The sequence below is a fragment of the Eretmochelys imbricata genome, chromosome 28, assembly GCF_965152235.1.
Source record: "Eretmochelys imbricata isolate rEreImb1 chromosome 28, rEreImb1.hap1, whole genome shotgun sequence".
In the NCBI taxonomy this organism is placed as follows: Eukaryota; Metazoa; Chordata; order Testudines; family Cheloniidae; genus Eretmochelys; species Eretmochelys imbricata.
This window is the reverse complement of record NC_135599.1, coordinates 154,595-168,244: the sequence shown is the minus strand read 5'-3', so window position 1 is coordinate 168,244 and position 13,650 is coordinate 154,595. Positions and strand designations below refer to the sequence as shown.

Below are 13,650 nucleotides of genomic sequence, written 5' to 3'. Positions count from 1 at the left end.
AGAGACTAGGAGATTTGGGGGCGGGGGAGGCCTGATTCTGCAGGAAGTCCAGCGCATCCACCAAATCTTGCCCAGCACTTCCTGAAAAGCAGGGTGCCCTGTGAGGATGCGTCAAGCGGGGAGAGGGGAAAAGCTACGTATGGTAATCTAAAACCCTAAACACTGTTTGTGGGGAGGGGGATGGTTATAAGTGGAGTGCTGGATTGATACCATCTAGCTCTTAGATGGCGCTTTTCCTTACTAGACCTCAAAGCTCTTTACAAGGGATGTCAGGGTTGTCGTACCCGTTTTATATATGGGGAAACCGAGCCACAAGACACACATGGTTTGTCCAAGGGGGTGAAAGGGATAGCAGCATAGGTCCCCCATATGCCCCCTAGAGATCTGGGGGACCCCAGCAGCTGGAGTATGTCTGCATGGATGGAGGAGCAGGACTGCTGCGCCTCCCCCCTCAACATCACACAGAGCCTTCTGCTGGAATGGGGTTGGCTGTGGTTGTGGGGGCCCAGTGCTGCAGGGTTTGGAACTGATACCCCATTGAAATACATGGGACAGTTCCCCTTGCTGAGAGGGATTGGTTCAGGCTCTCTGCAGACTCAGGCAGCCTTGCTGAGTCAGTTATCCGTGGGGCAGTTCACCCTTCTCAGAGCTAGCTGTGTCTGTTACACTCAGGTCACGTTTTCGGGTGTTTCTTCACAACCGTGAGAGCTAGAAACATAATTTTTTTTAAAAAATAAAATCCTAGATGCTGCTAAAATCACTTGACTCCAGGAACCAGGGCTCTGGACACACGGTTGCAGTGCTGCGATCTTAATTCTGCACGTGGGTGGTGTGTGGCTGGCTGAAGATACAGCAGATTCTGCTTATTAGCAACCCCTTGGTTGCCAGGAGAAAGTTGCAATTATCCACCAATCCCTGCCACTGCCCTGCTCACAGCCTCCCCACCCGGCCCGCAGACCTTTCCCTCCAGTGTAGTCCCTGGACGCAGGCAGGTTTGCAGGGCTGGACCTCGGTACTTTCTGGGGCTGCAGCCTCGCAAACCTGCCCGCAGCTGGGTCCCTTTCTTCTGAGAAAGCCTTCCCATGGCCAATATCCGAATCCCATTAGCATCAAAGTCAATGGGGCGGGCTTGGTTCCAGCATAACGAAGTCGTTAACCCGATGTTAATATCCGGGTTTGCTGTCAGGCAGAATCTACTGTCCTCAGGATCTCTCACGCTTTCTTCTGTTCTCCCTCCGCAGGGTTTCGTGAAAGATGTGCACGAAGACTCGGTCACGATATCCTTCGAGAACAAGTAAGTATCCGCCGGACGCCCCTGTGCGGTCCTTGGCCTAGCCTCTGTTTGTCCTTGTTCTGAGCTTGGGCGGCTGGGCGAGTCTGGCCTAATTGCTCCCGTAGGGGTGAAATCTGAGAGACCCCTCAGGTGGACGTTTTCAAACAGAGGCCATTATGTTCGCAGCTCCCAATCCTACCTAACTCTGCATCTCCTCTGAAAAAATCGTGGCCTTTGTCAGCTGCTTTCAGTGGCTGCTAACTTCTTAAAATGGTTAGGCCCCACAGCTGAGTCGGTGGCGGACCCGGGGATAGAACCCAGGCGTTCTGGCCTCCCCAGTCCCTTCCTGTGGCTACCCATTAGACCCCCATGTGCCTTCCAGAGTTGGGGCTATGGTCCGGGGTGTCTGACTCCTAGCCCACCCGCTCTAACCCACCAGACCCTGCTGCCACTTCCCCTAAACGGCAGGCTGGAGGTATCAAATCATCTATTAAGATCGTTAGCGGGACCGGTGTGCACTTGACTTCGGTGCTCCGCTTACGGGGCAAGCTGTTGCTTTCGGTTCCAAGGCCGTGGTGCAAGCGAACGGATTGTAAATTTCAATCCTACGTCGTTCCGTGGCAGGAGGGTCGTTGGCGTGCGGCTGTAGGGCCGGTGGGCACGTCACGCAGCCCTGCTGGAGCCGATGCAGAGAGAGATCAGGGTAGAAATGCTGGAATGCCACAGTCCCTGCTTCAGAGCCCTAAATAAAGCTGCTGCACTCAAGGTATCTGACACGGGCCTTGAGGCCCAGCATAACTAGCGGGCTGCCGCTTTTCCAAATTTAGTTCCTGCTGTTCTTTGTGGCATGCGAATGAAACTGACTCACTCTGAATAAGCCAGCCGCCCGCCCCCGGGAATGCCTCTAGATTGGCAGCTGTCACTCTCCCACATGGCAGGATTATGTGGATCGATGCTAGGGCGGAGATCTCAGGGCCGCATTGGGCTCGGCGCCGTCTGTACAGGTACCGAGCCGCTGCCGGTGGCTGCCCTGTTAAATGTTTCTCCTTCCAACTGGCCAGGTTCCTTCAGTGACGGTAGTTTGGCGTTTGTCTCCCCCGGCGGCAGCGAGTGGGAGGAAGCAGCATCTTGTTTGCAAACCTCTCGGTGCCCGGTGGGAAAGAAAAGGCAGAAAGCCAGATTTTTAAAACCCTGCCCTCTTCGTGCAGGCATATCAGAGCCCTTAAACGCAGCTTGGTAGGTAGCTGAGAATACAGGTGGCACGGCAGACAAGCCAACCCGGAGAAGCAGCCACCTCTGGGATGTGCCGTCTGTTCAGACAGGGACCCCTCACCCAGCACTGAGATGCGGCCACCTCTGGGGTGGACGGTGGCATTTAACAGCCATGGGGTAGGGCAGGAAGCAACGAATGTTCTCCACCCCAAACTGTGCAGGGGCGGTTGGTGTTTAAACAGTCCGTTTGTTCCGTTTCTGTCTAGTTTGCCTGGTGTGTGGTTCTTTAGCCAGGGACCTGAAATGTTTCTGAACTGGTAGCAGGCTAAATGGGGTTTACATCAACTTACGCCACAAACAAACGGCTTTAAACGCAGTTCCAGGCCCCGGCTGCGCCTCTCAGCCGATGTACAAGTAAAAGGCTCTGGTCCCGCCGCTGCTTCTGAGCGGTGGATTTCTCTCTTTCAGCAGCTGATCCCAGGCAAGCGAACTTTCCACCTTTTAAAGCTTCGAAGCGCTGCCAGTTGGATTGAACCGAGCTGCCCTGGATTGGGCAGGTGCAGGGTTTCCCTTCAGTTTCTGCGCTTGCCTAGCTGATTTCGGGGCATCGTGTTCACTCTGGGGCTCTATTTCAGATCGACCAGGGAAAATTAGTAATGCTGGAGGACTGCCAGCTAGAGCGGCGGCCGATGCTTCGGGAGACACACTCCGCGATAACTCGGCTGTACATAGTTAGGCTCGGTGGTGTAATTAACCATGGTGGTGTAATTAACCATGCAAATCCCAGTGTAAGTAACCTGCTCACACCTAGATGGTGAGATTACGGCACTGTCGCAGGTTCCTAGAGCTGCACGCTGGCTCCCTCTGCTTCTTGGCTGCGATTCTGTCTAAGCTGGGGGCAGGGGGGAATGAGCCGCGTAGATCCACTGAACGTAGAGGTCACTCCAATCCTCAAATACCTCGCTTGGCTGCGGTGCCCCCATATGGGGTTTCTAGCAGCGTTGCTGAGCAGGTGAAATTTCCCTGCCGAGACAGCTGTAGCTTCCCCGCCTCCCAACAGCTGTTCACGTCTGCAGGCCTCTGGATTCCCAATCCCAAATACACACACGCATCGCGCTGACCGGGGGCCCCAACCTGAGTCAAGCCGGGCCCTGGGGTTCAAGCCCTATTGCTTGGAAGTGCAGATGCAACCTCGGGCTGGGAGTCCACCAAAAATATCCCGCACCCTGACTTTTTGTCCTGCGGGCAATCAAGTTTGGTGGACAGTCATGCTGCACCACGGACAAAGCGGCTGCGTTTTGGGATGACACTGGGACAGTGTAGATGCTGGAACCCCAGGTGGGAATAGTTCCTAGCTGGGGGGTTACAAATGAAGGTAGACGGCACCAGCCCTGAGGACACAGGGTCAGACTAGCGAGAAGCTGAAATGTCTTGTGCCTAAGATACATGGTGGCGTTCAAAGTGTCTGCTTCCTCTCCATCCGAAAGACGCTGACTGAGTCACAAAAAGCCCTGGGCATAAATTAATCATTAAAACAAACAGTGAGGCAAAAATCCCTCTTTAAGCGGAGAACCGAAGCAGCGGAAAGTTAAGCTGGGTTTAGTGGAACGGAAAGTTTATCCCCACCCTGTGTTCAGTGCGCAAAATCCATCTAGTGGCCGCGTGGCGGTTGTCATATTGCGGTCGCGTCTCAGATTCGCAGACTGGGACCTGCTGTACGAACATAAATCGAAAAGAGCTTAAGATTTATGTAGACGGCAATCCCAGAATTGCTGGGATGAGGGTGGAAAGGCCGGTTTATAAAGCACTGGACTGGCACCTGGGGAGATGAGTTCGTTTCCATCACGGTCATAGACTCTGGGGTCTTCTCCCCGCTTTCCAGAAGGGGGAACAATCCTTTCTTTGTCTACATAGATGGTAAACTCTCCAAGGCAGGGACTGTCTCCGGCTGTGTGGGTGCCCCGGGGCCTCGTGCTGTCTCTTCACCGTGATCAGGAACACACACCCGTCTTGCTGTGTGTCCCGTCCTATTCCCAACCTGCGGTGCCACCTACAGGCGAATCCAATCTCGATCTTATGTCTCCAACAGCTGGCAGCCGGAGCGGCAGATCCCCTTCGGCGACGTACGGCTCCCCCCGCCCGCAGACTACAATAAAGAGATTACAGAAGGGGATGAAGTGGAGGTAGGAGGGGTGCTTTTTGGGTGGGGAGGGGTGCCACCATGAGCCCGCTATCCTCACTGGTTTCCCCGCTGACCTATACCCGTCTCTCTAGGTTTATTCCCGAGCCAATGAGCACGAGCCGTGCGGCTGGTGGCTGGCGAGGGTCCGGATGATGAAAGGAGATGTAAGTTTCTGAGGATTACCACCCCCGCCCCATCCCCGATCACTGGCATCTATCCCAGAATCCTTTGTGCCAGCTCCCGGCGTTTTGTGGGAATTGGTGTCAGGGGCGAGGTTCTAATTAAGATCGGATCTGGTTCAACCAGAAGGGGCAGGCCTGGCTTATGCAGGAAGTAGAGATTAGATGAGCACAGCAGTGCCCTCCAGCCTGAAGATCCGTGAAGGCTCCCTCGTCCCTCTAGGGCAGGGGTGGGCAAACTACGGCCAGCGGACTGGATCTGGCCCACCCGCCATTTTAAGCCGGCCCTCTGGCACTCCAGCTGGGGAACAGGGTCAGGGGCCGCTCCACACAGCTCCCAGAAGCAGCGACACTGGTCCCCGCTCCCGTTCCTACGTGTAGGGGCAGCCAGGGGGTTCTGCTCTGGATGCTGCCCCTGCCCCAAGCGCCGCCCCCGCAGCTCCCACTGTCCGGGAACTGTGGCCAATGGGATTTGCAGGGGCGGCACCTGCGGATGGGGCAGCGTGCAGAGCTGCCTGGCCACGACTCCACGTAGGAGCCACAGTGGGGACATGGCTGCTACTTCTGGGAGCCACTTGAGGTAAGCGCCTCCTGGAGCCTGCACCCCTGAGCCTCTCCCTGTGCCCCAACCCCCTGCCCCAAACCTCTTGGTCCCAGCCTGGAGCACCCTCCTGCACCCCAAACCTCTCATCCCCAGCCCCACCCCAGAGCCTGTACATCCAACCGGAGCCCTCACCCCCCTGCCCTAGCCCTTATCCCCCTCCCACCCTCCAAACCCCTCGATCCCAGTCCGGAGCACCCTCCTGCACCCCAAACCCCTCATCCCCAGCCCCACCCCAGAGCCTGCACCCCCAGCCAGAGTCTGCACCACAACCCCCTGCCCCAGCCCTGATCCCCCTCTTGCCCTCTGAATCCCTTGGTCCCAGCCCGGAGCACCCTCCTGCACCCCAGAGCCTGCACCCCCAACCAGAGCCCTCACCCCCTCTTGCACCCCAATCCCAATTTTTGTGAGCATTCATGGCCTGCCATACAGTTTCTATGCCCAGATGTGGCCCTCGGGCCAAAAAGTTTGCCCACCCCAGCATAGTCTATAAAAGCAGTATAACCAAGTCGGTCTGTATGAAAGTTTAGTTTGTGCTGACTTGGCTAATGCCTGTTGTAAACCTAGGCAAATCTCTAGATGAGTTGACGTAACCCCTGGAAAACCTCTGCGTACCCCCAGGGGTACGTGTACCCCCAGTTGAGAACCCCTGCTCTAGGAGACCCACAATCCTTGGTGCAACCAACTAGATCTTCGTAACCTACTCTGATGTCCGAGCAGGAGTCAGAACCCAGCAGGGGTGACTGGAGCCTAAAAACGGCCCCCTTCCTGACCTCTAATTCCGATGGATCTGAATCGGGTGGGGTTTTTTAATCCCTTAGTGGTCACTGGTCTAATTCTTATCCAGTCCCCCCGTGACTCTTGCTAAGTGCTTGCCTCCATCCTAGCCAGTGGCAGTGAGGTCCACAGGCTAATTCCATCTGAAAACGAAGCGCTGAGCATGGTTCCCCCACCCCCACGTCCCCCCGGCTGCATCGGAATGGCTCGGCCCATCTCGGGACGTGCGGTCAGCTCTCTCCTCCCCACCCCAAATTCCTGGCTCTCACCCGATCTCTCCCTCCTCAGTTTTACGTCATCGAATACGCAGCGTGCGACGCCACCTACAACGAAATCGTCACGCTGGAGCGGCTCCGGCCCGTCAACCCCAACAAAGTGGCCACCAAGTCTAGCTTCTTCAAATACACCATCGCTGTGCCGGAGGACCTCAAGGAAGCGTGAGTGAGACGGGGATCCTGGGGGGCAGCTACGGGGCCTTGGACAACAGAAAAGCTGCTAGCTTGGCTTTTCCTCCACGGGGAAGGAGCCAGCGACCGGGCCTGTGGTCTGCCCAGTCTCTAGCGTGAGGTAGAGCAGCCCAGAGGCCCCTCTAACTTGGGGCTTGTCTGGGTGGGGAAATAGACCGGCATTATTCTACTGCAGTTATGCCCGGGAATAAGCTATACTGGGCCCTGGGAGGAGGCACGTTCCACACCCCCTACCGATCTGCCCCTGACGCAGCAGCTGGGAGCCAGGTCTCCCATCTGGCAATCCAGGGCGCCCGCTACTTTCTTAGAACCAGTCCCCTAATCCAGTTCTGGACCCTGGCGGTCTGGGTTCTATTCCCGGCTTTGCCACAGACTGGATAGATCATTTTGGGGCGTGTCCCGCTGCCCCCGGTCCCCGCTCCGCTCACCCGTCCCCTCTCCGCTCAGGTGCTCCAACGAAAACGTGCATAAAGAATTCAAGAAGGCGGTGGGGGCAAACTGCATCTTCCTGAGCGTCGCCAACAGCGAGCTCTTCATCCTGGTGAGCGAGGCATCGGGGGATAGCGGGGTGAGGGGGGTGGGGGCTCGTCGGAGATCGGCCGCAGCGGGGTGAACCCGCTGCTCCGGGCTGGTTTGGAGGATCCTCTTTCCAGCGACCCGGATGGTTTGTCTTGCCCACGCCCGGGACCCCCAGTTGGGGGGAGGGGTTCTCCTCGGTCCTGCTGCGACCATCTGGGCAGGTCTCGCCTAGTCACTGCGGCTCCTGTAATCAGGGCTGGCTAGCCGCCCGAGATTCCTGCTGTCCCGGTAGTTCTGGAGGGCGGCGGGGGGCAGTCTGCCCGATCTCTGACCCCGCCCGTCTTCCACCCCACTTCCCAGTCGACGAACGAATCCACGGTAAAGCGGGCGTCGCTGCTGGGCGACATGCACCTGCGTAGCATCCGCACCAAGCTCATGCTGATGTCGCGGAACGAGGAAGCCAACAAGCACCTAGAGGTGAGGAACCCGGGCGGCGGCCCTCACGCGCTGGGGGGTGGGCGCCGTGGGCCAGCGGGCCTCTGGCTTTCTCCCCACCCGGGCGGGCGCTGGGGGCGGGGAATAGGTGGCTGTACAGGGCCCGCCTAGGGCTTCCCCGTTGACACTGGGTTGGATTGCCCGGCCGGTCACCTGACCTGACTCCATGGGGGCGGGGGGGAGTCACGGGACACCGGAGCCAGGGGTCGGCGCTCCCCCCGGCTGCTCCGTTGACTCCCCGCTCTGCGTCCCAGCGCTCTTTCTCTCCCCAGACGAGTAAGCAGCTGGCCTCGGCGTTCCAGGAGGAGTTCACCGTCCGCGAAGACCTGATGGGGCTGGCCATCGGCACCCATGGCGCCAACATCCAGCAGGCCAGGAAGGTGCCAGGCGTCACCGCCATCGAGCTGGACGAGGAGACCTGCACCTTCCGCATCTACGGGGAGGTGAGGGCCGGGCGGGGGCTGGGAGCCAGGACTCCTGGGTTCTCCCCCCAGCTCCAGGACACTGACTTGACCGTTGTCTCCTCCCCACAGACTCCCGAGGCGTGCAAGCAGGCCCGGAGCTACCTGGAGTTCTCTGAAGACTCGGTTCAAGTCCCGAGAAACCTGGTCGGTAGGTGTCACGAGTGCGACCGTGCTCTGTCGTGACCCTCCGGGGGCCCGGCGTTCCTGGGGCATCCCCCGGAGAACAGGGGTGACTTTCCTCGTGATGGGGACCCGGACACATAACCACGGCCCCACCTCTGCACTGCGTTGGAGCGGGTGCCTCAGAGGGAAGTGGGCTCCGAGTGAGAGTGACCACGTGTGCCCCAACCGGTGGAGGGCACCCGATGTCCGTTGGAGTCCGGGGGCCCCCCCTGCGGTCACCAACACAACATCCCATAAAGGCTCGAATGAAAACCTGGTGTCATACCGGTGGGCGGAGCACCCGGGGGGAGTTGTGTACATGCTAAAAATGACGTTCTCTGGGTCTGTCGTTGAACAGGTCGCTCGGAAGTTGGGGGTCTGGGAAAATCCCTTCTGCCGGGGAGTGGGGGGCTCCTGTGGGTGTGTGTCACCCTGGGAGGTGGTTAGCTCAGGTCAAAGTGCGGGACCCTGTCGCTCTGTGGGGCTCACCTCTCCGCTCGCCCCGCCAGGCAAAGTGATCGGGAAGAACGGCAAAGTGATCCAAGAGATCGTGGACAAGTCGGGGGTCGTGCGGGTGCGGGTGGAAGGGGACAACGACAAGAAAAACCCCCGAGAGGAGGTAAGCGGGGGCGGATCGGAGTGGGGGGTGGCCGGCGGCGGCGTGGGGGGGACGGCCGTGCCGTGATCGGGTCTCCTCTCGCCTAGGGAATGGTCCCCTTCATCTTCGTCGGGACGCGGGAGAATATCAGCAATGCACAGGCGCTGCTGGAATATCACCTCGCTTACCTGCAGGTAAATCCGGCGCTGCCGAGAGCGGGCTGAGGAACCGGGTCGCTCCGCGGGGAGGGCACCCGCCTGAGAATCGGCCAGGGACCCCCGTATTGGGGCGCGTGTTGCGAGCGGGGTCGATGTGGGTGTCGCGCGTGTGGGACCCTTAATCTGGTCCCTGGCGTCTTTGCATGGGTGCATTTGCTAATTCGTTCCCCCTTGCGGTGCAGTCACTACTTGGTTCCCCCCGCCAGCCCTTTATAGGTGCCGCCATTAATTGGTCCCCTGCCTTGCAGCTGCATGGGTGCCATCACTAATTGGTTCCCCCTTGCAGTGCAGTCACTAATTGGTGTGTCAACCCTCCCCCGCTCCACCAGCCCTTTATAGGTGCCGCCATTAATTGGTCCCCTGCCTTGCAGCTGCATGGGTGCAGTTGTTAATTGGCCCCCTCGCTTGCAGTGCCATCACTAACTGGTTCCCCCCGCCAGCCCTGCATGGACGCTACAGCTGATTGGTTCCCCTTCTCGCCCCGTCCCCAGGAGGTGGAGCAGCTGCGTCTGGAGCGGCTGCAGATCGACGAGCAGCTGCGGCAGATCGGCATGGGCTTCCGCCCCCTCTCCAGCCGGGCCGACAAGGAGCGGGGCGGCTACGCCACGGACGACAGCACCTCCTCCTCCCTCCACGGCACGCGGACGTACGGGGGCAGCTACGGCGGGCGAGGCCGCGGGCGCCGGGGGCCCAACTCCGGCTACGGTAACCTGCCCCACGGCGCCTTGGCCAAAATCTCCCCTTCTTCGCGGCGGGGGCGGGTTGCTGGATGGGCCACACCCCAGAGGTGGCTGCATTTCAGCAAGACTGTACAGCGCTTGTGTGTCCTGCCCCTCCTAAAGCTTTGGGGATCCCCCCCCATAGTGGAGACTGTCCCCAACAACAGCAGCTCACGCGTCATCCCCCCCGCTCTGTCCTGCCAGGTACGAACTCCGACCTGTCCAACGCCTCGGAGACTGAGTCGGAGAAGAGAGACGACGGCGAGCGAGACCCGCGCCCCGAGGACAGCCGGAGGCGCCCGGGAGTGGGGCGAGGGCGGGGTCCCAACCCGGCACCCCGAGGGGCGGGAGGCAGCAAGTACAACAGCTCCTCCATCAGTTCAGGTGACTGGCTGCCGCTGTTAAAGAGCGGCTGCGCCCCGCCCCAGAGGTGGCTGCATCTCAGGGCCGGGCGAGGGGTCCCTGTGTAAGCAGCTGCTGCGCCCCGCCCCAGAGGTGGCTGCATCTCAGGGCCGGGCGAGGGGTCCCTGTGTAAGCAGCTGCTGCGCCCCGCCCCAGAGGTGGCTGCGTCTCAGGGCCGGGCGAGGGGTCCCTGTGTAACGAGCTGCTGCGCCCCGCCCCAGAGGTGGCTGCATCTCAGGGCCGGGCGAGGGGTCCCTGTGTAACCAGCTGCTGCGCCCCGCCCCAGAGGTGGCTGCGTCTCAGGGCCGGGCGAGGGGTCCCTGTGTAACCAGCTGCTGCGCCCCGCCCCAGAGGTGGCTGCGTCTCAGGGCCGGGCGAGGGGTCCCTGTGTAACCAGCTGCTGCGCCCCGCCCCAGAGGTGGCTGCGTCTCAGGGCCGGGCGAGGGGTCCCTGTGTAAGCAGCTGCTGCGCCCCGCCCCAGAGGTGGCTGCGTCTCAGGGCCGGGCGAGGGGTCCCTGTGTAACCAGCTGCTGCGCCCCGCCCCAGAGGTGGCTGCGTCTCAGGGCTGGGCGAGGGGTCCCTGTGTAACCAGCTGCTGCGCCCCGCCCCAGAGGTGGCTGCGTCTCAGGGCCGGGCGAGGGGTCCCTGTGTAACCAGCTGCTGCGCCCCGCCCCAGAGGTGGCTGCGTCTCAGGGCCGGGCGAGGGGTCCCTGTGTAACCAGCTGCTGCGCCCCGCCCCAGAGGTGGCTGCGTCTCAGGGCCGGGCGAGGGGTCCCTGTGTAACCAGCTGCTGCGCCCCGCCCCAGAGGTGGCTGCGTCTCAGGGCCGGGCGAGGGGTCCCTGTGTCACCAGCTGCTGCGCCCCGCCCCAGAGGTGGCTGCGTCTCAGGGCCGGGCGAGGGGTCCCTGTGTCACCAGCTGCTGCGCCCCGCCCCAGAGGTGGCTGCGTCTCAGGGCCGGGCGAGGGGTCCCTGTGTAACCAGCTGCTGCGCCCCGCCCCAGAGGTGGCTGCGTCTCAGGGCCGGGCGAGGGGTCCCTGTGTCACCAGCTGCTGCGCCCCGCCCCAGAGGTGGCTGCGTCTCAGGGCCGGGCGAGGGGTCCCTGTGTAACCAGCTGCTGCGCCCCGCCCCAGAGGTGGCTGCGTCTCAGGGCCGGGCGAGGGGTCCCTGTGTCACCAGCTGCTGCGCCCCGCCCCAGAGGTGGCTGCGTCTCAGGGCCGGGCGAGGGGTCCCTGTGTAACCAGCTGCTGCGCCCCGCCCCAGAGGTGGCTGCATCTCAGTGGCATATAAACAGATGCCATGTTCCAGCATCCTGACTCAGAATGAAGGGGGGTGGGGCTGGGATCCCGGACTCCTGGGTTCTCTGTGCCCGCTCGGTGCTGAAGTCCTCTCTCCCCGCAGTGCTCAAGGACCCGGACAGCAACCCCTACAGCCTGCTGGACAACACGGAGACCGACCAGACGGCCGACACCGACGCCAGCGAGTCGCAGCCCGTCAGCAGCCGCCGCCGCCGCTCCCGCCGCCGCCGCACGGACGACGACGCCACCGTGATGGACGGCGCGGCCGAGTCCGACAGCATGTCCGTCAACGAGAACGGCGTGGGTGAGCGGGGGCGGGGAGCCAGGACGCCTGGGTTCTCTCCCCGGGGTGGGGGGGCGGCGCGGGGAGCCCGGGACGCCTGGGTTCATCCCCGTCTCTGCTCCCTGCTTTCCCAGAGGACGAATCGAAGCCTCAGAGACGCAACCGGAGCCGCCGGCGCCGTAACCGTGGTAACCGCATGGACGGCTCCATCAGCCGGGACCGGCAGCCAGGTACGGGGGTACGGCGGGGGGCTCGCGAGGGTCTGAATGCCACCGGGGGGCAGGAGCAGCGCTGGGAACCCTTCCTGCGCCGGGTGCTGCCAGCGGGGCCCCATTTGCGGGCCGGATCGGGGGCGTGGCCAGAACTCCCAGCCTCCTGGGGATCGACGCACGCGTTAGTGCAGCCCTGAGGCTGCTCCGGTTTAGCCCGGCGGGCAGCGTAACCCCCGGCGGGCTCGCCGGACTCCTGGGACCCGGCCCCGCCCCCCGTTGGCGTTCTGTCCCGGCCGTGCTCGTGTCGCGGGGGGTGGGGCCGGCAGCCGTCCGAAACCCAGCGCCCGCTCCCTCCTCCCCAGTGACCGTGGCTGATTACATCTCCCGGGCCGACTCCCAGAGCCGCCAGCGGGCCCCGCAGAAGGAGCCCCGGGAAAAATCCACCGAAGACGACACACCGAGACAAAAGGTAGGGGTGGAGCCGGCTGGGGGGGGCGGAGCCGGCAGCAGGCGGAGCCTGTCTGGCTGAGGGCGGGGCTTATTCCAAGCCCCTCCTGAGACCACCTCCCTCCCCCTGCAGGCAGAGCCAGCCGGCAAGGTGGCCAACGGGCCGTCGGAGAACGGCGAGGAGCCGGCCGCCATGGTGAACGGGCTGTCGTAAGCGCCGTGCCGGGAGAACCGCGCCCGCCGCTTCCTCCCCCACCGACCCCCGTCCGCCCTGCTTGCGTCATCGTTAAACACACACCCACCGAGCTCTCGCTAACGAACCATTTATTCAACGATCAATAACGCCTCTCGTGCTTGTCGGAAGCTTGCCAAAGATAGCCAAGCTCGTTCGGCTCCAACCAATCAAGAGACAGGAAACCGTATTTTCTTGCCGGGTGGGGGCAAGGGCGCGGCCCCCCCCCCCCCAACCCCTCCTCCGGGCAAGGGGCCTCGACAGTAAAAATTAATTCTCTCTTAATTGTGTGTCCGTTTTTGACGACTCCCTTCGAGCCAGGAAAGGGAAACCGGCCGCGGGTCGAAACCGGAGCGGGGATTTTTTTGTGCCTTCTGAGCGCGCGTCGCTTCCCTTCCTTTTTCGTTCGGTTCCTTCTCCCCCCCCCACCCCGCCTAGGTCGCTCGGGCAACGATTTCGGCGGGGGGGGGGGGCGGTGCCCGAGGCTGTGCCGTTTATCCCCCCCCTCCTTAAAACAAACAAACCGGAAGGTACCACGGGTGCGGAGCGAATTTTTGTTTCCAGGCAATACAAAAACAGCAGGTATTTTCTTTTTTTCCCCGTACGCTGTGGCAGACGGGGGGGGGAGATGGTACAGCCGGGCCCCCCCCCCAGTGTCGCATGGCCGGGGGGGGGACGGGGGGGGGCAAAATCGAGCTGTGACGGTTGAGACTATTTATTTTTCACTGTACAGTATTTAAAAGAGAATAAAGAACCAAACTCGTAAGCAACAGCTGCTGTGTCTTCCCCTCCCTCCCCCTGGAAATGTGGCCAGGGGGCCAGAAAATCACCCCCCCCCGGTAAACCCCCTCGCCCCCCGAGATTGTCAATAAAGCCACCGAAAAGAACCGATATCGGCTCCGCGCCCTTCAC

General features: G+C 61.5%; 1 protein-coding gene across 1 annotated transcript in view; it reads left to right on the top strand.

Annotated features, from left to right (window-relative positions):
• FXR2 (FMR1 autosomal homolog 2) overlaps window positions 1-13,023 on the top strand; it is a 28,975-nt gene extending 15,952 nt beyond the window's left edge. The window contains exons 2-17 of the mRNA XM_077806813.1: window positions 1,242-1,294; window positions 4,575-4,668; window positions 4,760-4,831; window positions 6,513-6,661; window positions 7,139-7,232; window positions 7,571-7,687; window positions 7,978-8,148; window positions 8,239-8,317; window positions 8,841-8,950; window positions 9,037-9,123; window positions 9,639-9,852; window positions 10,071-10,250; window positions 11,668-11,868; window positions 11,982-12,077; window positions 12,422-12,528; window positions 12,640-13,023. Coding sequence (XP_077662939.1) covers window positions 1,242-1,294; window positions 4,575-4,668; window positions 4,760-4,831; window positions 6,513-6,661; window positions 7,139-7,232; window positions 7,571-7,687; window positions 7,978-8,148; window positions 8,239-8,317; window positions 8,841-8,950; window positions 9,037-9,123; window positions 9,639-9,852; window positions 10,071-10,250; window positions 11,668-11,868; window positions 11,982-12,077; window positions 12,422-12,528; window positions 12,640-12,720 — 1,905 coding nt within the window. The 3' untranslated portion in view covers window positions 12,721-13,023. The remainder of the gene's footprint in view (window positions 1-1,241; window positions 1,295-4,574; window positions 4,669-4,759; window positions 4,832-6,512; window positions 6,662-7,138; window positions 7,233-7,570; window positions 7,688-7,977; window positions 8,149-8,238; window positions 8,318-8,840; window positions 8,951-9,036; window positions 9,124-9,638; window positions 9,853-10,070; window positions 10,251-11,667; window positions 11,869-11,981; window positions 12,078-12,421; window positions 12,529-12,639) is intronic.
• Window positions 13,024-13,650: the final 627 nt, after the last annotated feature.